The 24,354-nt window shown below is 48.1% G+C and overlaps 2 protein-coding genes across 3 annotated transcripts in view; one reads left to right on the top strand and one right to left on the bottom strand.

Annotated features, from left to right (window-relative positions):
• Positions 1–24,354, top strand: part of LOC139421213 (uncharacterized) — a 1,124,809-nt gene that overhangs the window by 935,509 nt on the left and 164,946 nt on the right. The gene's annotated exons all lie outside the window — the stretch shown is intronic.
• On the bottom strand, positions 5,354–24,070 carry LOC139420983 (double-stranded RNA-specific adenosine deaminase-like). 2 transcript variants are annotated; one of them, XM_071171435.1, is made up of 16 exons: positions 23,968–24,070; positions 18,430–20,214; positions 17,865–18,112; positions 17,479–17,668; positions 17,179–17,327; positions 16,399–16,534; positions 15,849–16,081; positions 15,526–15,682; positions 15,058–15,226; positions 14,851–14,944; positions 14,394–14,510; positions 11,986–12,113; positions 11,471–11,653; positions 9,153–9,265; positions 7,220–7,419; positions 5,354–7,051 (listed from the first exon to the last, which is right to left on the bottom strand). In XM_071171435.1, the coding sequence occupies exons 2-16, from the start codon at positions 20,068–20,070 to the stop codon at positions 6,682–6,684; spliced, it is 4,128 nt and encodes a 1,375-aa protein (XP_071027536.1). In that variant the 5' UTR covers positions 20,071–20,214; positions 23,968–24,070; the 3' UTR covers positions 5,354–6,681. The 2 variants fall into 2 exon arrangements, with proteins under 2 accessions (XP_071027536.1, XP_071027546.1); XM_071171445.1 differs by having other exon boundaries at positions 7,292–7,419.

Below are 24,354 nucleotides of genomic sequence, written 5' to 3'. Positions count from 1 at the left end.
GGTCTGCAAAAAAGATGGAGAGATTGGTGTAAAGACCTTGAGAAAAAGTGATTTGGGTGCTTTGTATTGGAAAGGTTAAGCCACACCTCTGAAGCATATGTCAGACATGGTGTGAAACAGATGTGACAGAGGAATAATACAACACATGGAGCAATAATGGTTGGAAAGGCAGTTGCTATGCCAACCCCACAGTATACAGATTCATTATCCCCCATCTCTGTCTATAAAAGCGTGTGCAAAGCAACACAGCGTTGTTGTGTTGTAAGGACAGTAAATTACATACGGATTTAGCTACGAAACAGAGAAAGGGGAAGATAGACAGAAGGGAGAGAGAGATCAGCCCATCCATGGATCCGATCGGCCATAAAACACACACACACATTCGTTCACTCTCCCTCTGTCTCTTTCATTCCTCCAATCTCTCCATCTCTCATAGCCCCCTTAACCTTTACAAGTGTGATGAGAGGCACAAGTACTCCCCAAACACACACACACACACAGTGTTGTTTGTACAAGGCCTGTTCAAGTGTATCCTCCCTTCTTTCCTTCCTTCTAACCTTGTCACAGGCCTTAACAACTAATCCTGAATGATCATGTTCATGTTCCAGCTCCTTTGACTAAGTCGTCACAATGAACAAACAGTGGCACTGAGCAGATGGCCACAGATCACATGTGAACTGATGAGCAAGTGAAGTATAGGACCTCCTCAATAAAGCACTAGACAGGGCCTCAGTCTATCAGACAGTCAGTAATAGCTGAGCTCCACAGCTTCCATCATATCCTAATGGTTGTGATTGCATTAGTGGCCTGAGAGCTGTGTGGGCTCACCCAGGGCTTCATACTAATCACTGTATGCAGATGGATACAGCCACAGCCACAGCCCAGCGTTCTGTTCTCTATCTGATAGCCTAATCAAGTAGAACAGAGAGAGAGAGAAGGAGGAGAGAACAGAGACAGTGAAATGATAGAGAAAATATAAAGAGAGGGAGAGAGAGAGAGAAATAGAGGTAGGGAAAATATAGTGAAGGATGAGAGTGAGAGCGGGAGAGAATGGAGGGAGAGAGCTCTCCGTAATGTGTTCCTGCTCCCATCTAAGTGGGAGCAGGTGCACACACACACACACACACACACACACACTAAAGGCCCTTCCATTCTCATACTGCGTTTTGAGCTAGGTGTCATAGCGTCAGTGAACAGGGAGACACAGCCACAGCTATTTGACAGTATGTCAGTAGTGAATATAGTCCAATTCCCAATGATTTAGTGAATGAATTGATACAGTGACTATGCCAGTCAGAGAAGTCTTCTCTATTGCCAAACGTTGTCAACAGACTCATCACCCGTTTGAGTATCTGTTTCTTTATTCTTCCAGGTTTTTAAATCAACACTGATTATTTCTCCCAAAGCAGCTGAATATATTTTCCATGTCCAGTTTGTTCTTGCTACTTGCTGACACAAGCCCACTAATGCAGCTATGATGCAGCCTCACCATGTGCTGCCTGTGTTTGCAGTTTTTGTTGTCCCGTGGAAAAGTACAGTGAAATGCCTTTCTTGGTCTTTCCCAACAATGTAGTAATCAATATCAGTAGTACCCTAACAAATAAATAAAAACTCAAGTAGAACAAAAACACACGAGAAATAGAAATAAGAACAAGAGGAAGTAAGTAACTAACTATTCTTTTGCAGTGTCAGCGTGAGACAGGAGGAGAGTGTGTGAGCGTACACGGGGGTGGAGTGTGTGTGTGTATCTGAAAGGGTGTTACATATTCTTACTTAGTCAGCTGTCTGCAACCTTTCGGCTAAGTGACACTGACAGATTCTCTCTCATCTACAAACACACACACACTCTCTTTCTCATCCTCCCATCGTTCCTACAAAGTGATCCCTCTCTCATGCTCTTCACCACTGTAGCCATGACTACCACACACACTTTTCTCCTCTCTTATTGTTTGCTATTCTTTCAGTCTACTTCTCCCTCTTGTATTCTTCTCTCATTTATTTCCATCTGAGTGCATCGATAAGCCATTCAGTCTCCCTCACTCCCTCCCCCCAGATCTCTCCCTCTCTCATTAGTCACGCCTTCCTCCCCTCTAAAGGTGACTGATTGGATTGGAGAGACTGATTGACAGAATAAATCCAACTGACAGGTCAAGAGATTATGGTGGAAGTATATTATATATAACTTTTTAAGAAGTCCCTCACAAGCGCACATAGGCTCGGCACAGGAGGTCAGGAAACACACACACACACACACACACACGCACAAACACACACACACACACACACAAAAGGCTTTTTCTTTCTCATACTGCGCTTCGAGTAGGTGTTCTAGCGTCAGTGACCAGACAAAGTGAACAGATAGACACGCACGCACACACACACACACACACACACACACACACACACACAGAGCAGCTTGATGGAGCAGACAGACTCACCAACAGAGCATTTTTATAATTGTTTTAAGAGTTATTTGAAGCGAAAAATAGGTGTGTAATGAATTCAAATCAAACCAAATAGTGCTTCATAACACAGCTTAATCTGGTTTACTGATGTAAAACGCAGAAAACACTGTCAAGGTACTCATAAGACAAGTCTCTCACAGTTTCTGTCTGTTTCTAACGGGTTCTTAAGCATGACTAACAGGTCACCTGGGACTGATGCATACTGACACACACACACACACCCCCTGGGCCTGCAGTCGGTGATAAGGCTCCATCTGGTGGTGAGTGATGGCACTGCAGATCTCTCTTCTGGTCAGACTTTCCACAGACCAGGACTGACATTCAGTTCACACAGCTCCCCAGACCTAGCCTGACATTCAGTTCACACAGCTCCCCAGACCTAGACTGACATTCAGTTCACACAGCTCCCCAGGCCTGACAACATTCAGTTCACACAGCTCCCCAGACCTAGCCTGACATTCAGTTCACACAGCTCCCCAGACCTAGACTGACATTCAGTTCACACAGCTCCCCAGGCCTGACAACATTCAGTTCACACAGCTCCCCAGACCTAGCCTGACATTCAGTTCACACAGCTCCCCAGACCTAGACTGACATTCAGTTCACACAGCTCCCCAGGCCTGACAACATTCAGTTCACACAGCTCCCCAGACCTAGCCTGACATTCAGTTCACACAGCTCCCCAGACCTAGACTGACATTCAGTTCACACAGCTCCCCAGGCCTGACAACATTCAGTTCACACAGCTCCCCAGACCTAGCCTGACAACATTCAGTTCACACAGCTCCCCAGACCTGACATTCAGTTCACACAGCTCCCCAGACCTGATATTCAGTTCACACAGCTCCCCGGACCTAGCCTGATATTCAGTTCACACAGCTCCTCAGACCTAGCCTGGCAATATTCAGTTCAACCAGACTCACAGCACCCCCAGACCTAGCCTGGAAATATTCAGTTCAACCAGACTCACAGCACCCCCAGACCTAGCCTGGCAATATTCAGTTCAGTCAGACTCACAGCACCCCCGGGCCTAGCCTGGCAATATTCAGTTCAGCCAGACTCACAGCACCCCCGGGCCTAGCCTGGCATTATTCAGTTCAGCCAGACTCACAGCACCCCCGGGCCTAGCCTGGCATTATTCAGTTCAGCCAGACTCACAGCACTCCCAGGCCTAGCCTGGCATTATTCAGTTCAGCCAGACTCACAGCACCCCCAGACCTAGCCTGGCATTATTCAGTTCAGCCAGACTCACAGCATCCCCAGGCCTAGCCTGGCAATATTCAGTTCAGCCAGAGCTCTTCTGGTCACTCACAGCACCCGGGCCTAGCCTGGCAATACTCAGTTCAGCCAGGGCTCTTCTGGTCACTCACAGCTCCCCAGGCCTAGCCTGGCAATACTCAGCTGTCAGAGAATATCAACAAGACAGACACTGATGTAACGTGCCCTCACAGTCCCACTGAGGGACAGAATAACAAGTAAACACACACAGCACTCATTTCACTGCATCAGTGTTGTGTAAAGAAGATCAACCCTCCACCAGACAACATCCTCTTTTAAAAACAAACAGTATAATCTATAACACACACACCTCTATGGAGTCCATCGCTTAAATGACCAATTACTCTTTCTGCACAAGAGACAAACAAGACTGAAGAAACACAAACATTCAAGTGTGTTGACTGTAGTGTTTATACTTGGCTAACAGTCTATATTCACGGTTATGAGACAAGACTGAAGAAACACAAACATTCAAGTGTGTTGACTGTAGTGTTTATACTTGGCTAACAGTCTATATTCACGGTTATGAGACAAGACTGAAGAAACACACAAACATTCTCAAGTGTGTTGACTGTAGTGTTTATACTTGGCTAACAGTCTATATTCACGGTTATGAGACAAGACTGAAGAAACACACAAACATTCTCAAGTGTGTTGACTGTAGTGTTTATACTTGGCTAACAGTCTATATTCACGGTTATGAGACAAGACTGAAGAAACACACAAACATTCTCAAGTGTGTTGACTGTAGTGTTTATACTTGGCTAACAGTCTATATTCACGGTTAGGAGACAAGACTGAAGAAACACACAAACATTCTCAAGTGTGTTGACTGTAGTGTTTATACTTGGCTAACAGTCTATATTCACGGTTATGAGACAAGACTGAAGAAACACACAAACATTCTCAAGTGTGTTGACTGTAGTGTTTATACTTGGCTAACAGTCTATATTCACGGTTATGAGACAAGACTGAAGAAACACACAAACATTCTCAAGTGTGTTGACTGTAGTGTTTATACTTGGCTAACAGTCTATATTCACGGTTAGGAGACAAGACTGAAGAAACACACAAACATTCTCAAGTGTGTTGACTGTAGTGTTTATACTTGGCTAACAGTCTATATTCACGGTTATGAGACAAGACTGAAGAAACACACAAACATTCTCAAGTGTGTTGACTGTAGTGTTTATACTTGGCTAACAGTCTATATTCACGGTTATGAGACAAGACTGAAGAAACACACAAACATTCTCAAGTGTGTTGACTGTAGTGTTTATACTTGGCTAACAGTCTATATTCACGGTTAGGAGACAAGACTGAAGAAACACACAAACATTCTCAAGTGTGTTGACTGTAGTGTTTATACTTGGCTAACAGTCTATATTCACGGTTAGGAGACAAGACTGAAGAAACACACAAACATTCTCAAGTGTGTTGACTGTAGTGTTTATACTTGGCTAACAGTCTATATTCACGGTTAGGAGACAAGACTGAAGAAACACACAAACATTCTCAAGTGTGTTGACTGTAGTGTTTATACTTGGCTAACAGTCTATATTCACGGTTAGGAGGGCTTTAGTATACATTTAAAAAAAGACAAACACACATTTCAGCTTTTACAAAGCCGGTCTTTATAATCACTTAAAACTTGACAGAATTTCCATACATAATAAAACAAAATGCTTTCTGTCATCCACTTGATAAAACGTTTCAAAAAAATAGTCAATAGAAAATCAATTTTAGGCATGACTTACAAAATATATACATAATATATACATATACATACACACACAGAGATATATACATACCCTACACAAACATTGTTATTGCATATACATCTGTGTATTTATGTATTTGTATGTACATGATGTATATATTGCTTCACCCTTGAATGTATTTGATCAGACTGAACTAAAACGTAAAAACAAACCAGTCTTTCTCCCTGTCCACATAAAACGAGCCGGCCACATTCTGGCCACGCTAGGAAGGACAAGAGTGCAAAGCCTTTCTTCTCTTTTTTTTATCACAACTACGAGTAATCACTTATCCTAACCTGAACTTTGACCCCCCCCTAACATGAATCCTAAAATGAGAACAAGTAGCTGATTTACTTGTTCTCGGCAGTTCTCAACGTCACCGTTGTCCTTTCTGACGTGGCCCTCGAGTGGCAACACCAAAAACCTCAAGAACAATAGCGATACACACCACATAGGACACAACAATAACAGAATAATTATGATCTAGGCTAGTTAGTCATCATCAAATCTATGTTACAGTCGAGAGTTATGGGATGGACCAGGCTGTGACCTGTAGACGTAGCCATAGCATTAACAACAGTGTAAAGGGGTGGGTTACTAGGTCGGGGAGTAGCTAAACGTTACAAGGCTGGTTTATATATATATATATAAAGTGTGATCACTACTATCCATGCTCAGGCTGATAAGTACAGATTAAACTAGTCATGCGTGATTGAATGGCTGGCTGGCGAGTAGGACAGGGTCAGGTGTAGGGTGTCTGAACTAGAGAGACAGGGAGGGTTTGTCCTGTATGTAAATGTGAGGATAGAGTGTCCTGGGGCTACTGTTACAGTGGAGCAGTAGTGCATGCTATGCAGCTCTGAATGTCACCACATCACAGTCATCATGCTTACTATCCCCCTATTCTCCCCTCTTTCTATATTCTGTTGCTCTTGTGTAGCAGTAGCAACCCCTTCTCTCTCCATCTCTCTTGCTGCTGTCTGACCCTCACCCCTTGGGCTGGCCTGTTATCCCCTTCCCTCCCTCCATCTCAGTATCTCTGTCCTTTCCAATCTGTCTGACCTCTACCCCTTCTTTCAAGAAGATCCAGTACTCGCTGCTAGCTCCTCTTTCCTCCCTTCCCCCCCCTGTCCTCCAGGCTCATGTCCTTCTAGCCAACCCTCCCTTCTCCCTCCTTTCTACATGGCCTGTGTGTACGCACTACTACCCCACTGGCTGCTGTTATAGTCAGTGGTTGTGCTTCCATAGCTATTGTTGTTGTTGTATCCCTGGTTGCTATTAGCAACACTTCCTGCCCCTTGGCCATCCGAGGCTGCTGCTTCGTCAAAGCTCTTCTCCTCCAATGGCTTGCCAATCCAGGCTCCGTAACCATGGCTACCGAGCGCATCAAAGAACTGCTGCTTGGCGACCTGGAAGGACATGGCGGCCATCTTGGCTTGGGCGTAAGACGGGAGAGCCAGCAGGTCCTGGCGCCCGCACTGTTGGCATAACGACCGGAATTGACGGAAGATGTTGGACTTGGAGACCCGCGACACGTCCAGTTTGGGGCTAGAGGGAAGACAAACAGGGTTTAGGAATACACAGAAGCTACTGCGCTGGGATTGAAACATTTTCAACATGTTTTTCATATGAATTAAATGCCACTACTCGATATGGAGTATAAATAGTGATTGCTATTCTACTGAAATGGGGCCCTGTGTAGCCCAGGTTAACCACCTGGTGCTGCTATCTGGATGAGGGTGGATGAGGTCTGAGGGTCTGGTTCTAGTTGTGGTGCGGGGTGCGTACCCGTCCAGTTTGCCCTTGGTCCCATCCAGCACCTCCACAGTGATGTGGTCTGGCTGGCTCCAGTTCACGCTGGACTCCTTGGTCTTCCCTGTGTGACGCGTCGAGTCATACACACTCACCCTGCCCACCTGAAGGGACACATAGATAGAGTGATGGAGAAGAGTAAAAGGGAGAGGAAGAGTGTCTTCAATTACAGGCATTTCTCTATACCCGCAATAACAGCTGCTAAATATGTGTATGAGACCAATAACATTTGATTTAGACTAAATAAGTCCTTTCAGATGAATCAACCATTTTAAACAGAGCGGAAAGCAATGTTTGTGTCTGCGTTAATGGCTATGCTGGAAGCTTGGAGCGGCTGTTTGTGTACTGTGTGTGTGTACCTCAGGGTGGTTGAGTGTGTGTCTATGTGTACCTCGGGGTGGTTGAGTGTGTGTCTATGTGTACCTCAGGGTGGTTGAGTGTGTGTCTATGTGTACCTCAGGGTGGTTGAGTGTGTGTCTATGTGTACCTCAGGGTGGTTGAGTGTGTGTCTGTGTACCTCAGGGTGGTTGAGTGTGTGTCTGTGTACCTCAGGGTGGTTGAGTGTGTGTCTGTGTACCTCAGGGTGGTTGAGTGTGTGTCTATGTGTGCCTCAGGGTGGTTGAGTGTGTGTCTATGTGTACCTCAGGGTGGTTGAGTGTGTGTCTATGTGTACCTCAGGGTGGTTGAGTGTGTGTCTATGTGTGCCTCAGGGTGGTTGAGTGTGTGTCTATGTGTACCTCAGGGTGGTTGAGTGTGTGTCTATGTGTACCTCAGGGTGGTTGAGTGTGTGTCTATGTGTACCTCAGGGTGGTTGAGTGTGTGTCTATGTGCGACTCAGGGTGGTTGAGTGTGTGTCTATGTGCGCCTCAGGGTGGTTGAGTGTGTTTCTGTATGTGTACCTCGGGGTGGTTGAGTGTGTTTCTGTATGTGTACTGTATGTGTACCTCGGGGTGGTTGAGTGCGTTTCTGTATGTGTACTGTATGTGTACCTCGGGGTGGTTGAGTGCGTTTCTGTATGTGTACCTCGGGGTGGTTGAGTGTGTTTCTGTGTGTCTACTGTACGTGTACCTCGGGGTGGTTGAGTGTTTCTGTACGTGTACCTCGGGGTGGTTGAGTGTTTCTGTACGTGTACCTCGGGGTGGTTGAGTGTTTCTGTATGTGTACTGTATGTGTACCTCGGGGTGGTTGAGTGTTTCTGTATGTGTACTGTACGTGTACCTCGGGGTGGTTGAGTGTTTCTGTACGTGTACCTCGGGGTGGTTGAGTGTTTCAGTATGTGTACTGTACGTGTACCTCGGGGTGGTTGAGTGTGTTTCTGTACGTGTACCTCGGGGTGGTTGAGTGTGTTTCTGTACGTGTACCTCGGGGTGGTTGAGTGTGTTTCTGTACGTGTACCTCGGGGTGGTTGAGTGTGTTTCTGTACGTGTACCTCGGGGTGGTTGAGTGCGTTTCTGTACGTGTACCTCGGGGTGGTTGAGTGTGTTTCTGTACGTGTACCTCGGGGTGGTTGAGTGTGTTTCTGTACGTGTACCTCGGGGTGGTTGAGTGTGTTTCTGTACGTGTACCTCGGGGTGGTTGAGTGTGTTTCTGTATGTGTACCTCGGGGTGGTTGAGTGTGTTTCTGTACGTGTACCTCGGGGTGGTTGAGTGTGTTTCTGTACGTGTACCTCGGGGTGGTTGAGTGTGTTTCTGTACGTGTACCTCGGGGTGGTTGAGTGTGTTTCTGTACGTGTACCTCGGGGTGGTTGAGTGTGTTTCTGTACGTGTACCTCGGGGTGGTTGAGTGTGTTTCTGTATGTGTACCTCGGGGTGGTTGAGTGTGTTTCTGTAGGTGTACCTCGGGGTGGTTGAGTGTGTAGGGAGCAGGTAGACTCTTGGAGAAGGCTTCGCCGTCTCTGGCCAATCGGCAGCAGACAGCACGTGTCAGGTGGCCATGGCTGTACAGGTAGCCTGGAGGGACAAATATAAGAGACAAGGACAGGGAAAACAAAACAGAAGAGAGAGGAAGGGGTGCGACAGATTGACATGTAAAGAAAGAGGGAGAGAAAGAGAATGACAGAAGAGTGTGTGAGTCAGTGTATTTCCGTGTTAACAAGGCTGATCACATCATAGAGTACTCTGACAAGGAGAGGTTAGTAAAGAGATGGATGTCTGAGGGGGTCAGTCAGGGACAGTCTGGGGGGATAGTTAGCTGGTCATGATTCCTACAGTATAAGGACAGGGACTGTCTGGGTGGCTAGTTGGCTGGAGGGAGTGTCTGGGTGGCTAGTTAGCTGGTCATGACTCCTACAGTATAAGGACAAGGACTGTCTGGGTGGCTAGTTAGCTGGTCATGACTCCTACAGTGTAAGGACAGGGACTGTCTGGGGGGATAGTTATACTGTAGGAATCATGACCAGCTAACTATCCCCCCCAGACAGTCCCTGTCCTTATACTGTAGGAATCATGACCAGCTAAGGACAGGGACTGTTTAGGTGGATAGTTAGCTGGTCATGACTCCTACAGTATAAGGACAGGGACTGTCTGGGTGGATAGTTAGCTGGTCATGACTCCTACAGTATAAGGACAGGGACTGTCTGGGGGGATAGTTAGCAGGTCATGATTCCTACAGTATAAGGACAGGGACTGTCTGGGTGGATAGTTAGCTGGTCATGACTCCTACAGTATAAGGACAGGGACTGTCTGGGTGGATAGTTAGCTGGTCATGACTCCTACAGTATAAGGACAGGGACTGTCTGGGTGGATAGTTAGCTGGTCATGACTCCTACAGTATAAGGACAGGGACTGTCTGGGGGGATAGTTAGCAGGTCATGATTCCTACAGTATAAGGACAGGGACTGTCTGGGTGGATAGTTAGCTGGTCATGACTCCTACAGTATAAGGACAGGGACTGTCTAGGTGGATAGTTAGCTGGTCATGATTCCTACAGTATAACTATCCCCCCAGACAGTCCCTGTCCTTACACTGTAGGAGTCATGACCAGCTAACTATCCACCCAGACAGTCCCTGTCCTTATACTGTAGGAGTCATGACCAGCTAACTATCCACCCAAACAGTCCCTGTCCTTAGCTGGTCATGATTCCTACAGTATAAGGACAGGGACTGTCTGGGTGGATAGTTAGCTGGTCATGACTCCTACAGTATAAGGACAGGGACTGTCTGGGTGGCTAGTTAGCTAGTCATGATTCCTACAGTATAAGGACAGGGACTGTCTGGGTGGATAGTTAGCTGGTCATGATTCCTACAGTATAAGGACAGGGACTGTCTGGGGGGATAGTTAGCTGGTCATGACTCCTACAGTATAAGGACAGGGACTGTCTGGGTGGCTAGTTAGCTAGTCATGATTCCTACAGTATAAGGACAGGGACTGTCTGGGTGGATAGTTAGCTGGTCATGATTCCTACAGTATAAGGACAGGGACTGTCTGGGTGGATAGTTAGCTGGTCATGACTCCTACAGTATAAGGACAGGGACTGTCTGGGTGGATAGTTAGCTGGTCATGACTCCTACAGTATAAGGACAGGGACTGTCTGGGTGGATAGTTAGCTGGTCATGACTCCTACAGTATAAGGAGAGGGACTGTCTGGGGGGATAGTTAGCAGGTCATGATTCCTACAGTATAAGGACAGGGACTGTCTGGGGGGATAGTTAGCTGGTCATGACTCCTACAGTATAAGGACAGGGACTGTCTATGGGGATAGTTAGCTGGTCATGACTCCTACAGTATAAGGACAGGGACTGTCTGGGGGGATAGTTAGCTGGTCATGATTCCTACAGTATAAGGACAGGGACTGTCTGGGTGGATAGTTAGCTGGTCATGACTCCTACAGTATAAGGACAGGGACTGTCTGGGTGGCTAGTTAGCTAGTCATGATTCCTACAGTATAAGGACAGGGACTGTCTAGGTGGATAGTTAGCTGGTCATGACTCCTACAGTATAAGGACAATGTAGTTTGGGATTGAGATGTGGTCTACTTATGAGTGGAGTTTGTTAAACATGACTGAAGCCAGCGGTGACCGTTGACCCCCCCCCTCCCTTTACTCCCACACTCAATCTATCCTCCCTCACTCTTTTTCAAATCAAACCTCCCTCAAATGTTTACTGTCCCCTCCCTCCCTCATCTCTCCCTCTATGTACTATCGTTCCCTCCTCACCCAGGGTGATTGAAGCCAGGTAGATAGGATGGAGGAAGTGGGAGAGCAGGGCTCCCTGCAGACCCAGGACGTTCCAGCGAAGGATCTTGTCGCTACAGCTCATGGTCCTCAGACGCTCGCCGTGCTGGATGCCGTCCCAGGTGGGCACGATGGTCGATGACTCTACCGGGATGGTGCCCTCACCTACACATGGCACAGACACCATTGAGGCATACTTTTGACTCCAACGACAAAGCCATGCAGTATGAGAGAGCCAGTGGTCAAAGTGATGGTTGTACACTAGAATCACACAGTCCATGCTCTAGACTGGAACATTCAAATCCGTTGGGATATTTGTCCTTTCTACCAGGTGTGTTTGTGGCAGCAGCAGCAAATGAGGTGTGGATGTGTAGTCATGCTCTGTTTGGCCTGCAGAGAGGGGAGTTAAGCAACATGGTGGCTCTATGTGCTTGTCCTCAGTAACAGAGGGGGTCCTCATGGAACGGTGCTGCAGATGGCATCTGGCTGTAACTCACCATTCTCCACCTTGGTGCGCAGCTTGCCCTGCTTGGCGTTCTCAAACAGGGGCTGGTGGCCCTGGCCGTCCCCCGCGTCCTCACTGCACGACTTATCAAACAACGCCCCGTCTCCGCACGGAGCAGTACTGGGGGAGAGGTAGAGCGCGAGAGGGGGAAGAGGTAGAGCGCGAGAGGGGGAAGAGGTAGAGCGCGAGAGGGGGAAGAGGTAGAGCGCGAGAGGGGGAAGAGGTAGAGCGCGAGAGGGGGAAGAGGTAGAGCGCGAGAGGGGGAAGAGGTAGAGCGCGAGAGGGGGAAGAGGTAGAGCGCGAGAGGGGGAAGAGGTAGAGCGCGAGAGGGGGAAGAGGTAGAGCGCGAGAGGGGGAAGAGGTAGAGCGCGAGAGGGGGAAGAGGTAGAGCGCGAGAGGGGGAAGAGGTAGGGGGAAGAGGTAGAGCGCGAGAGGGGGAAGAGGTAGAGCGCGAGAGGGGAAGAGGTAGAGCGCGAGAGGGGATAAGGTAGAGCGCGAGAGGGGAAGAGGTAGAGCGCGAGAGGGGAAGAGGTAGAGCGCGAGAGGGGAAGAGGTAGAGCGCGAGAGGGGAAGAGGTAGAGCGCAAGAGAGGTAGAGCGCAAGAGAGGTAGAGCGCAAGAGAGGTAGAGCGTGGGAGCGCGAGAGGTAGAGCGTGGGAGCGCGAGAGGTAGAGCGGTAGAGCGCGAGAGGTAGAGCGGTAGAGCGCGAGAGGTAGAGCGGTAGAGCGCGAGAGGTAGAGCGGTAGAGGTAGAGCGGTAGAGCGCGAGAGGTAGAGCGGTAGAGCGCGAGAGGTAGAGCGGTAGAGCGCGAGAGGTAGAGCGGTAGAGCGCGAGAGGTAGAGCGCGAGAGGTAGAGCGGTAGAGCGCGAGAGGTAGAGCGGTAGAGCGCGAGAGGTAGAGCGCGAGAGGTAGAGCGGTAGAGCGCGAGAGGTAGAGCGGTAGAGCGCGAGAGGTAGAGCGGTAGAGCGCGAGAGGTAGAGCGGTAGAGCGCGAGAGGTAGAGCGGTAGAGCGCGAGAGGTAGAGCGGTAGAGCGCGAGAGGTAGAGCGGTAGAGCGCGAGAGGTAGAGCGCGAGAGGTAGAGCGGTAGAGCGCGAGAGGTAGAGCGCGAGAGGTAGAGCGCGAGAGGTAGAGCGCGAGAGGTAGAGCGCGAGACAGGTAGAGCGCGAGACAGGTAGAGCGCGAGACAGGTAGAGCGCGAGAGAGGTAGAGCGCGAGAGAGGTAGAGCGCGAGAGAGGTAGAGCGCAAGAGAGGTAGAGCGCAAGAGAGGTAGAGCGGTAGAGAACGAGAGAGGTAGAGCACGAGAGAGGTAGAGCGGTAGAGCACGAGAGAGGTAGAGAGGTAGAGCGGTAGAGCACGAGAGAGGTAGAGCGGTAGAGCACGAGAGAGGTAGAGCGGTAGAGCACGAGAGAGGTAGAGCACGAGAGAGGTAGAGAGGTAGAGCACGAGAGAGGTAGAGCGAGAGAGGTAGAGCACGAGAGAGGTAGAGCGCGGGAGCGAGAGGTAGAGCGGGAGAGGTAGAGGTAGAGCGGGAGAGGTAGAGCGAGAGAGGGGTAGGTAGAGCGAGAGAGGGGTAGGTAGAGCGAGAGAGGGGTAGGTAGAGCGAGAGAGGGGTAGGTAGAGCGAGAGAGGGGTAGGTAGAGCGAGAGAGGGGTAGGTAGAGCGAGAGAGGGGTAGGTAGAGCGAGAGAGGGGTAGAGGGGGAGAGGTAGATATACATGTGGATAGGAGCAGGTCATTAACTAGAAGGATCTTCCAGGGTTTTTTCTGGATCAAAATGAGGCTTAGGTGGTGGGCGTGGCCAATGGCGGGGTCGCCAACTAAATTTTAGAGGCCCCCCTGTTGGCCAGTGACACAATTTGCAATTCTACACATTTTTTCATGGCTTATTTGAACTGAGGGACTCAAACTTTATAACATCAATGGGGCCCCATGCCATGACAAAAATACTCCCGAGTGCATCATTTGGGGAATTTTTTTATTCTCCCTGAATGTCTCGCTTTTATTTGGGTCATTGTTAGTTCTCAAAGAGGATCTTATTATAGAATATATAGCGCCATTATCTTTTCTACATACTTTATATCTGGTTTTACTCTTCAGTTTAGACTGACAATGTTTTTCCACCCCGGAAATCATTATCTAAACATGACATTTTTTATTTTACTGTTTTGACATACGTGGCCCGAAAACACTTAAGGGGCCCGCCCAAGACTTTTCTATGCAGAAAAAACGCTGGCTTCTCAAACTCCTAGAACAACATGTGTGTGGGGGTGGGTTGGTGGCCCAGTTGAGTTCCAGGGCACAGAAAGAAAGGGGAGAGAAGACAGTAGGTGGAAAAGAATGAGCCATGGGGGGAGTGGGGGGGGTCAAAAAGCGAGGAAGAGACATCCTCCGTAGGCCCACCTGATATAGAGGTGGAAGGTGGTGTCAGGTTTGATCCGGAGCTTGTTCTCCTCAGCTGGCTCAAATATGCTGTCCTCTGATCCTTCACAGTGCTTCAGCAACTCAGCATATAGAAACCTGGAGGGGGGAGGTAAAATCCATATTGGAGTGATTCAGATCAGTGAAAGTGTTCAGGATCCAACACACAAATAAAGGGAGACTGGTGGAGAAACAGAGGATCTGGTAAGTGGCGTTAATACACTCTACACTAACCAGATGGACTCCACAGTCACATTAACACACATCATAGTCTGTAATGACTTCCCAGCTGACATATGACACCCTGTAGAGGGAGAAAGAGGTTTCAGAAAGGCAGGGAGAGTAGCTATAAAGGAATCAAAACGAAGAGCAAAGGAGGAAAAGACTGGTTATATAAAAGGACAGAATGGAAGACAAATGAGCAGCAGTAACTTCCTACCTGATAAACCCTCTCCTGGAGATGATTTCTGCGTGGCAGTCATTAACGGTGTCCCCTTTAAGACTCAGCTCCTCCCCTTTAACACAGCGATTTCCTGAGGAGAAAAACAAACAAAAATAAATGTATATTATCTCAAAAGGTGGAGACAAAAATCATTCCAAAAGGCTTGTCATTATTTTCTCTCGCGTACACACACACGGCAGGTACCTGTTCCCAGACTGACCACGGTCCCCAGCCCTTCCCCCCTCTTCATGACGATGGTAGCGAGGATCTTCCTTCCCAGAAGACTGTGCTGTATGCGTGTGGTGAGGGCGTTGAAGCGCTGGTGACTCAACATGGCGATCTGGTCATGGATTGTCCCACCACTCAGTGGCAGCTAGAGACAGAAACAATAACAGGTTATGAACGGCCCACCAGTCACAGAAGTAGGTTATAGCAGAATCATAGTATTAACAGTGTATTCATAGTATAGCAGGCATTCTTCAACTTTTTCAGCTCCAGACCCAATGAGAAAATCACTGTCCTCCTGTGACCCAAAACCCAAATGAAGAGAAAATAGTGTGTGATTCTAGGTGCAGTCTCCTCACTCCCGACCCACCTCTAACACACCCAAAGCCCAGTGTGGGTCCTGACCCAGAGTTTTAAAAAGTAGTATAGTAAGAGGGGTAAATTGACCTCTGCAGGGGTTAGTTCCCCGGTGCGGGCAGCCTTCTCTGCCTCTCCAATCAGAACCCTCAGAGCTGCATCAGCTGCTTCCTGTTTCCCTTGCTTCTTATTGGAAGCACAGACAGGAGGGAACCAGCGACCCCCTAGTTTAGCCTGGTAGGTAAACCTGAGAGAGGGGAGAGTTAAGCATCCATGTTTGCACAGCCGCGTTTTACAATATTGAACCGTTGACTTTCATAGTGTTTTATATGTCACAATGGACCGCCAGACTACCGCAGCTCTGCAGCTGTGGACTCTGAATTAAGAGTGTGTATGTTCGTGTGTGTACTGACTTGGGCTCGTGCGGTGGTCCTGACTGCCCGACCAGTCGTATCTCTGCAGCAAAGCCCCTGGCCCGGGCGTACTCCAGCAGACCTGAAACGGCGTTGTTGTTTAGGTGGCTGATGAGGTCACCAACCCCCGCCTCGTGGGCAGAACGCAGCTCCTCCTCTGTCAGCGGGGGCAGGGAGGGGCAAGCGGGCATGAAGCCCCCTTCATCACCAGACAGACACAGGGGAAACTGGGGCTGGAGAGGACGGGGTAAATGGAGAGCGAGGGAGGAGAAGAGAGATAAGGCAGTGAAAAGACGGAGGAGAGGAGGTGGGAAGAGAGGGAAGAGTGATCTTAGTGTTCGGAGGATCTTTTCTTAGAATTACGGCCTGGAGGCACAATGAGAGAAGTCCACATGCCGGGGTCTTATGACATTCTGTCAGTCCATAGCTAAACAGCTAGCTAGCTAGCTTGGCAAGCCTAAATCCTAAATAGATGGGGTAGTGTTTATTTCAGGGAACCATCCATTTAGTTGAAACATCTTTCAGTCCCATGTTTGGGTCCTTTACTCACCTTGTTGAGCTGCAGTCTCCCGTCGGCCATTAACTCCTTGACTGCCTCCTCTGCAGCCAGCTGCCTGGCAGCCTTCTTACTGGGGGCTGAGCTCTCAGCACACAGGCTTTCCCCGATCTTCACCCTGAACATGAACCTGAGGAGGGAGCAGAGACTAACTTATACATCCTAAACATACATTGGTGAGAGAGGTAAGAGGACATTCCTCTCTAACCACATGGGGGCATCAGAGTAGAGCTGTGAATCTCCTTCATAGAGACTACAGCACTCAGGAAGAGGAGGGGAAGAGAGGGACAAAGATGGTCACACTTCCCAGTATCAGATTACTGCGGGACAGTACAGTAGGTGCCTAGGGGAAGGTTATATGCAGAGACACAGAGGTGCTGTTGTATCATCCAGTCAGCAGACTGCTGCAGTATGAAAGTCATACAGGACACAAGTAACTGCTCCAGTGGGAGAGAGAGAAAGAGAGGTGAGGGCAGGCCCACCTTTCCTAATGATTCATTTATGTATAGAAGAGAGAACCAGGGAGAGAAAAATGAGAAGCAGGGTTGGGCTCAATTCTAATTGAAGTCACTCAATTCAGGAAGTGATTTGAATTTAAATTCAAAAATGGAAAACTTCAAATAAACAGCTTCTCCTTTTCAGTTTATAGAGAAATCATTGAAAATAGATGCTATTTTTTCAATTATTGAATTGGAATGTCAGTTTATTTCCTAAATTGACTGACTTCATTTGGAATTGACCCCATCCCTGATGAGGATGTAGACAGATGGATACCGTGGGTCGTGAGGTGGGCCCTCCTGTCCAGTGTTGATGAACTCGATGGGGTTTCCAGTGCGCTGACTGTACTCCATCAGCATGGACACGGGGTTCTTACCCCCCGGCAGGGAACGGGACAGGGCCTGGGGCGGACCCTCCACCACCTCCTGACAGAGAGGGAGAGCGAGACAGCGAGGGAGGGAGAGAGCAGAGAGTTGGAAAAGGATTGAACAAAAGAGACAAATCTTTGGCCTTTACAACACAATCAACCACAACAGAGCACATTGATTATTACTAACGAACACACTTCAGACTTACAGGGACGTCAGAGGTGGGGTCCATGGCCTGGTCCACCCCTGCAGTGAGCCCCTCCTCAGCCCCTCCCCCCTCTATCTCACGCAGCAGAATCCTCAGGGTTGCTGCGGCAGCATCTTTCTTAGCCACCTTTTTATTAGATGCCTCAGCAACAGGAAACAACCTGCCGTCCAGCATGACCTGCATACGGAATCTGAGAGGGAGAAAAATACAAGGGAGTGAGAGGTAGGGAGTGAGAGCAGGGACAACACTTTTTTTATTTATTTCTTCGTCACACTTTCTCTTGCAATTTTTTTTAATGTATTTGCTAAATCAATCAGCTGGTTTCCTCTTAGACATACCAGCAACGGCCAACCATGATTGGTTGGGAACATTATGACATCACTGACCTGGGGTCATGTGAGGGCCCTGATTGGTCGAGGAGCAGGAACTCGCAATTGTGTCCCTGGTACTGGGCAAACTCCATCAGGCCGCTGACGGGGTTCTTGGCCCTCACCTCCTGGAGTTTGGCACGGAGGTTCTGAGGTGGGGGCGCTGCCAGGGAGACTGCTACTGTCCCCCCTCCATCCCGGCTGATGGCGTTGAGAAATTCGGGGATATCGTCGGTCGCCCACTGCCCTCCGTTTGACTCGTCCTCCTGATAGAGGGATGAAGAGGAGGAAGTAGGTGAGGAAAGAAAGAAGTGAAGGTTGGGGTGGGTCAGTGGGATCGGTGTCAGGCGGTTTTGAAGGGCTCCAGACCTGACATTCTCAGCTCGGAATCTACAGAGCTATGTTCACCCCTCAATGTTCCAACCAACATTATGTTACTAGGGTAACTGCCGAACTCCTCCTCCCCTTCGTAGGAGACGGGCTCCAAGTGAGGGAGGGGGTCTCCCAAATTCAGGAAGACGTCAATGAATTCCCCCAACTGAACTCCCACCACCCCTCGCTCGCTGTGTGAGTGTCCACCTACCGCCTCAGCGTTGGCCTCTAGACACTCCAATCCGGGTGGCACCGCCTGGAATCCGGACCCCATTCCTTCGACCTTTGCAGGGGCGCTGCGCTCGGCCTTGAGGCTCCTCTCCATCCTCTCCCTGCGATGGACAGATAGCTCCCAGATGTGAGGGGTCACCTCTGCGTTGCGGCTCACGTCGCCCTGCTTCTCCATGGCGTACAGAGTGGGGTTGACCTGCTTGGCGCCCCTCAGGCCCAAGTTCTTGGAGATCACCAGGGCCGTGGCCTCCCCTGCCTCCAGCAGATACTGCAGGATCAACTCCTTCTGATTACTGCCGCAGTCCGCCATGTCGCTCTCGTCAAGGTCTAGGTCAAGCTCTTCGTTACTGCTGCTGTTGATACTGGGTTGTTGGGTTTGGGACTGGGAATGTTGCCGATGTGACTCAGATGGTTCTGAGGAAGAGGAGTGTGAATCCGATTCTACGTAGTAATCTTCTTCTTTGTCGCCCTCAGGACCCTGCGCTTCAATTTGCTGGATCTCAGCCTCGATGACAACGTCCTCCTCCTTCACAGACAGGAAGTGAGAGCAATCTTCTTCTGAAGGCCTTTCCTGTGACTCCACAGAATGTTCCCTCGGTTGGGAACGTGGGCTTTCCGGATCAGAATCTCTACTTTCCGGTTCTTCCTGTGGTTCTACGTAGACAGTCCACTCTGGAGGACTTTCACCGTGTTTTGAAGCTTTCTTATCACGCTCGAGACCGTAAAGGGCCTGGTTGATAAACTTTTTGGGCAACCGCAGCGTTTTCGCCAAACACTTTGCTTGTAGCTTCTCACCGGGGCTCAAATCTGCCAAGGCTTGCAAAACTTGCTCTCGGATGTCGGGTGGCTGAAATGTAGGGACACTCTTGTTCTTTGAATTATTACTACTACCACCAACAGAAGCTTTGTCAAAGCTGTCGCCTCGGTCAACTCTTCCTCTGTAGGACCTCTCTCTGTCTAAGGATAAACTCTGAAAGCCTTCTGAGAAAGATGGCCCGTCAGCACAGTCTGCATGAAGGCTCCACTGTCTGTTGAAGACTTGCTTTTGTGTTGAAGTCTGCTTCTGGTTCCAGAATCTAGGGCCGGTTGGTCCTCTAGGGGGCGGGTACCCGAAGTCCCTACCGTTCCCTCTGCCTCGCTCACTGCTGTATCCCCCTCTCCCCCTAGAGCTGTTTTGGGAGTATCTGCTGTACCCTGCCTGGGCCTGGTTCGATTCGTTGTAGAGTCCGTTCGGTCTCCCTCGAACCAAGCTCTGCGCCCCTCCTCTGGGGCTCACCCTAAACTGAGGAGCCTCAGTGTTCTGTCCCCTCAGGAAGTGGACCTGCTGCTGCCTGAAGGAGTTAGGACCACTGGGACAAGAGCTCTGCTGACTCAGGCCTGGGCTGTGACCGGGTGGGGGAGGGACAGAGGGGTAGAGAGTCTGAGAGTGGGCACTGGGTGGTACTAGAGGGGGAACTAGGCCCAGGTATGAATGGACGTTTGGGTGTGGGGCCTGTTGCGGGGAGGCTCTGGGGTGAAATCCCAGGGGTCCAGCTCTGTAGTATTGTTGCTTAGCCTGCAGTTGGGGGAGAGGGGGTCGGTGGTAATGCTCTATGGGGGGCCCTCCTCGTCCTCTGCTCATAGCGCAGGGGGCAGGTTGAGGGGGGACCAGGGCCGCCTGTTACGCAGCAGATAGGAGGATGTGTCTCTGTGTTGGATACTGATGCAACAACACAGTCAGGCAGAACAGCCGGGTGGGCGATGATCGCAAAGTGGCAGTCAGCACCTGAGAGAGAGAACGAGATGGGTGTGAGCGAAAGCAAAAGTGACTGAGTGGGTGAGGAAAAGAGCCATGAAATTAAAAATAAAGAGCCAACTATAAAGCAATATGAAGAAGAAACTAGGGACATAAGACTGGTGGAAAATCCTGATGGAAATGGAAAAAGGGCAGGAGAAACACAGTGTAGATCAAAGGCTTATAACATATATATATTTTACACACAGTCTCACTGTACTCCATCCTGTCTCCAATACAGCCCCAGTGTCACATGCTGTTGGACCCAATTGGCCGCAACGAGATCCATGTATAAAAGGTCAGAAATGTATAATTCATGGTTGTGACTTCACTGTTTTATTTCTGGTTTAATGGATGATTTGCAGCTTCACATAGGAAGAGTGAGGCAGAAGGAAAGAAAAGATTCAATGTGGTCAGTGAAGGACAGGAGTTGCTCCACTAACTTTTGACAGACTAAACACTAAGCAAATAAGTAATAGATGAACCTGATAAAAGGTTGGCCATAGAACACACATTGGACAGGAAAAGGAATAACGCTCGTTCACCATTAAAAATAAGTAATTTTATTAGACAGGTTTAAAAGATTGACTTTTCAGCCTTCAATGGCCTTCTTGAGAATAATCACAACGGGAACGGTCGTATGGGGCGTGGGAGAGAAAACTCTTCAGCTGGTGGTGCTAATGAGAGTCCCATGATGGCTACACAGGTTGCACCTCTACTCACGTAGGTTGAGCACGGACTATTTTCAAATACCTTTTCATATTATGGGCACCTTCTAGCACAGCAAACCTGACATTGAATTCAATTTGCTGATTATTTTATCAGCTAAAATATTTAATAAGCACTAGTTATTTCATGCCAATTACATATAAATGTTTAGGGCATAGAACATGATGGGGGGTATTTTTAATGAAAATGCTGTACCACAAAGCTTCTTCCCTGCACTCAATGATATCTGTCACTGACCACAGGAAGACACTCAACCTTGCTCCTCAGATTTCAGCCCCGCCAGGCATGCTGCTCCCGAAACGATTGCCACCATATGAATAATAATATAACGACGAGTGGAATCGAGTTATTTCACGGCAATGTTAACGGACAGCAGCAGCAGCTTTGGGTCGGGCGCCCCCGGGTCAAAGCGGGATCTGGCTGACCTTAATGCAAGCCAGCAACTGAAGGCCAAAATAACAGCCCAGCATGGCTCAACTTCAGTTGCCTCTGCTGCTTCCATGGGCAATATGAATATACAGAGCTGCGCATTAAATATCAGGACGTCTTTGGCCCATGGACCAGACAGACATCGTTTGGGCTCGTTTTCGGTATGTTCCTGTTCCTGGATTATTGATGAGTCATTTCTATTTGAATTACAGAATTGGGGTATACGCCCTGGTCAAAGTGTTATAAATCAAGTTCATAATTAGTGGGTTGCATAAACGACTCAATGACAGTAGAAAGACATGAACTAATTCAATGAACGTACCTGAAATTTCGCGGGATAAAACACAGATTTACTACCTCACCACCTGGCCTAAAGGCGGCATAAAGGAGAGTAGGTTTCAGTCACTTTTGAAAGGCAGCGATCTTGAGGTCTGCGGGCGCGCTGCCGGGGTCAGAAGTTGACTACACTTCAAACAGTTTAGAGATAAACAGTTACGTTCTATCAAAATACAAAAGTAATTCAACTAGTTGGCTATATTTCTCAATTCTATGTATTTTACCATTCCCCCCAAAACGTTTATTTATTTTTTTACATACCGCACGAGCGCTTCTCAATTTCAAAGAAACATCTAGTACCTCTACCATTCAAGATACTTATACCAGACGTTACAATGTGAAATGATGGATAGGCCTATTAAAAACGCATAGAAAGTCTGCAGTTACAGTTTCTTAACACGAGAAACAGCACGGAAGGGCAGAATAGTTTCGTTTTCCTTTCTCTAGACACGCTCTGTAGCCAGCCTGGGTGAGTCACGTGATGCAATAGTTCCTATCATAGGTTTCACTAGCTAGAGTAAGGATGTAGCCAAAACTGGTGCAAGCTCAAGGTACCAAGGCCTAGGCTGTTTGAATACTTGGATGTACATCAAATGTATTTCTCTCACAAGATGTGGATATTATAATAATATAATTATGTCAAATAATTTTAAAATAATCGGTCCTTGTCATGTGAATGAAAATGTGCCCTAGTGTTATGTCAAACAGGATGTATTTTTTGTTAGAGTATACAGTATATTGATTGATTTCTATTTATTTTCCAGTAAGCCAACATTTATTATAAAATGCATCCACTCTAGACACAGGCAATTACAATTACATTTTTAGAAAATATCAATCTGGACAAGAAAGCCTTCAGAAATTATGCCTATATATGCAAAGGCTAACTCCAAAATATTCAACCCCCCTCCCTAAAAAAAAGTTACAAAATATGATCATTCAAGATCACCTCTTAGCTGTCATGTCTCACAGCTGCTGTTGCGTCAAACTATTGTTGTGACAAAAACACAACCAGAACAGTTTAATTGAGCACGCAGCAGCTGACGAATATAGCTAGTGGCCACTGTACCCAGATCTTGGTGCTTTCAAGACAACTGGGAACTCAGGGGTAAAAAAAAAAAAAAAACGAGGTCAAAGCATGACGTCGGAGCTCTGGAAAAATGCCCGTGTTTCCGACTTGGATGACCGTTCAAAGCTATTTTTTCCTAGTCGGAGCTCGTTTTTTCCCCGAGTTCCCAGTTGTTCTGAACGCAGCATCAAACCCAATTCCATCACGCAGGGATACGCATGCATGCATTGGTCAATCAAACACAGCCACGCGAGAGCATCCCTGTTAATCATCTCTGGCGCGGTTGAATTTTTTAAATAAAACTTAACTAATAGTCACTGCTGCCATCAGCTTGAATGTGGAATTAAGGACGCCACTGAATAACCTTCCCATGTTTATTTTTGCTATGGATGGTTCTGATGCACACCATTTCAATCCCCCCAGTCAAAGTGAACCCCGCACAACTAGTTAGCTAGGTGGACAGGAGGAGGATCAACTATCAGTGTGCAATTTCATCCCGCCTCCGACCCCCAACGCTGTCTGTCGCTGTATGAACATAGGATCCCATTGGTCATTTTACAGTCGTTTTTCAGTAAATCACCCCTAATCCTTCTTACTGTCGCACTCACACAGGCGTTTATCCCCCGACTGAAGTCCTCCATGAATATAACCTGAAATTAGCTAAGTTATCTTGGTTTTAACTGACGCTACACATTGAATACCCTGGTAAATATTTAATTTCTCTCAGCAACCTGCCAGCAGAGATCGACTCAACTGCCATCATTGAATGGATGGTTGTCATTTGGACTGCGCACGCATGTTCCGAACAAGATATTGCGCAGATGGAGGCTCCAAGCGGGTTCACAAGCTTGGTAACGTAGAACCGCAGTTGTGCATCGCAAATAACATGCACAACTGTCGATTTGTTCCAGACACACTTTCCCAATCAACTCCCAAGTGTAAACAACCATGCAACGCGACGTCAAATGCAGTGAAAATAATGATAATTATGCATAGCCCGGATTGACTAGCTAGCTACATAGCTTGCTAGCTAACGTTAGCATTGATTGAGCATCACTGCGGCACAAGCGTGCAAACCATAGTCGCATTTGAAAGCTATTCAGTTAGCGCGAAACCAAATATAGATCTCAATTGAACTAGCACGAAAGGTAAAAACAGAGTTCAAAATGTAATTAATTTACCTGGGTTTGAGATTGAAGCTTTGTATCAGTCCGAGTTCCTGCTTGCTAGCGACAATGTCGACAAAGAAACAAGGGGGTTAGGGGGGCGCATGATGACATCACTAGTTTGCGACAGTTTACCTGGCGCATTTGGAGTGACGCTGCCCGTTTTACTGCAGAGTGCGGTCCCCCCCAAAAAGAACATCAGACGAGGTGGAATACCTTTGCTGCGGCAGGTCGATTGGACTAATTTAGGCAGGTGAATAGGACATGTAGAATAGCAGTACCTCCAAGCCACTGCTATTGCATTCCTTAGTTTAGGATTGGATTAATCAGATCTCAAATAAAACAAATATATTAAATGTAATATGTATGCTACAAAACCTTCCACAAATCATTTTGCCACAA

This window comes from Oncorhynchus clarkii, chromosome 2 (genome assembly GCF_045791955.1).
Source record: "Oncorhynchus clarkii lewisi isolate Uvic-CL-2024 chromosome 2, UVic_Ocla_1.0, whole genome shotgun sequence".
Taxonomy (NCBI): Eukaryota; Metazoa; Chordata; class Actinopteri; order Salmoniformes; family Salmonidae; genus Oncorhynchus; species Oncorhynchus clarkii.
Note: the sequence above shows the minus strand (reverse complement) of the source record. Positions and strands in the feature narration are given on the sequence as shown.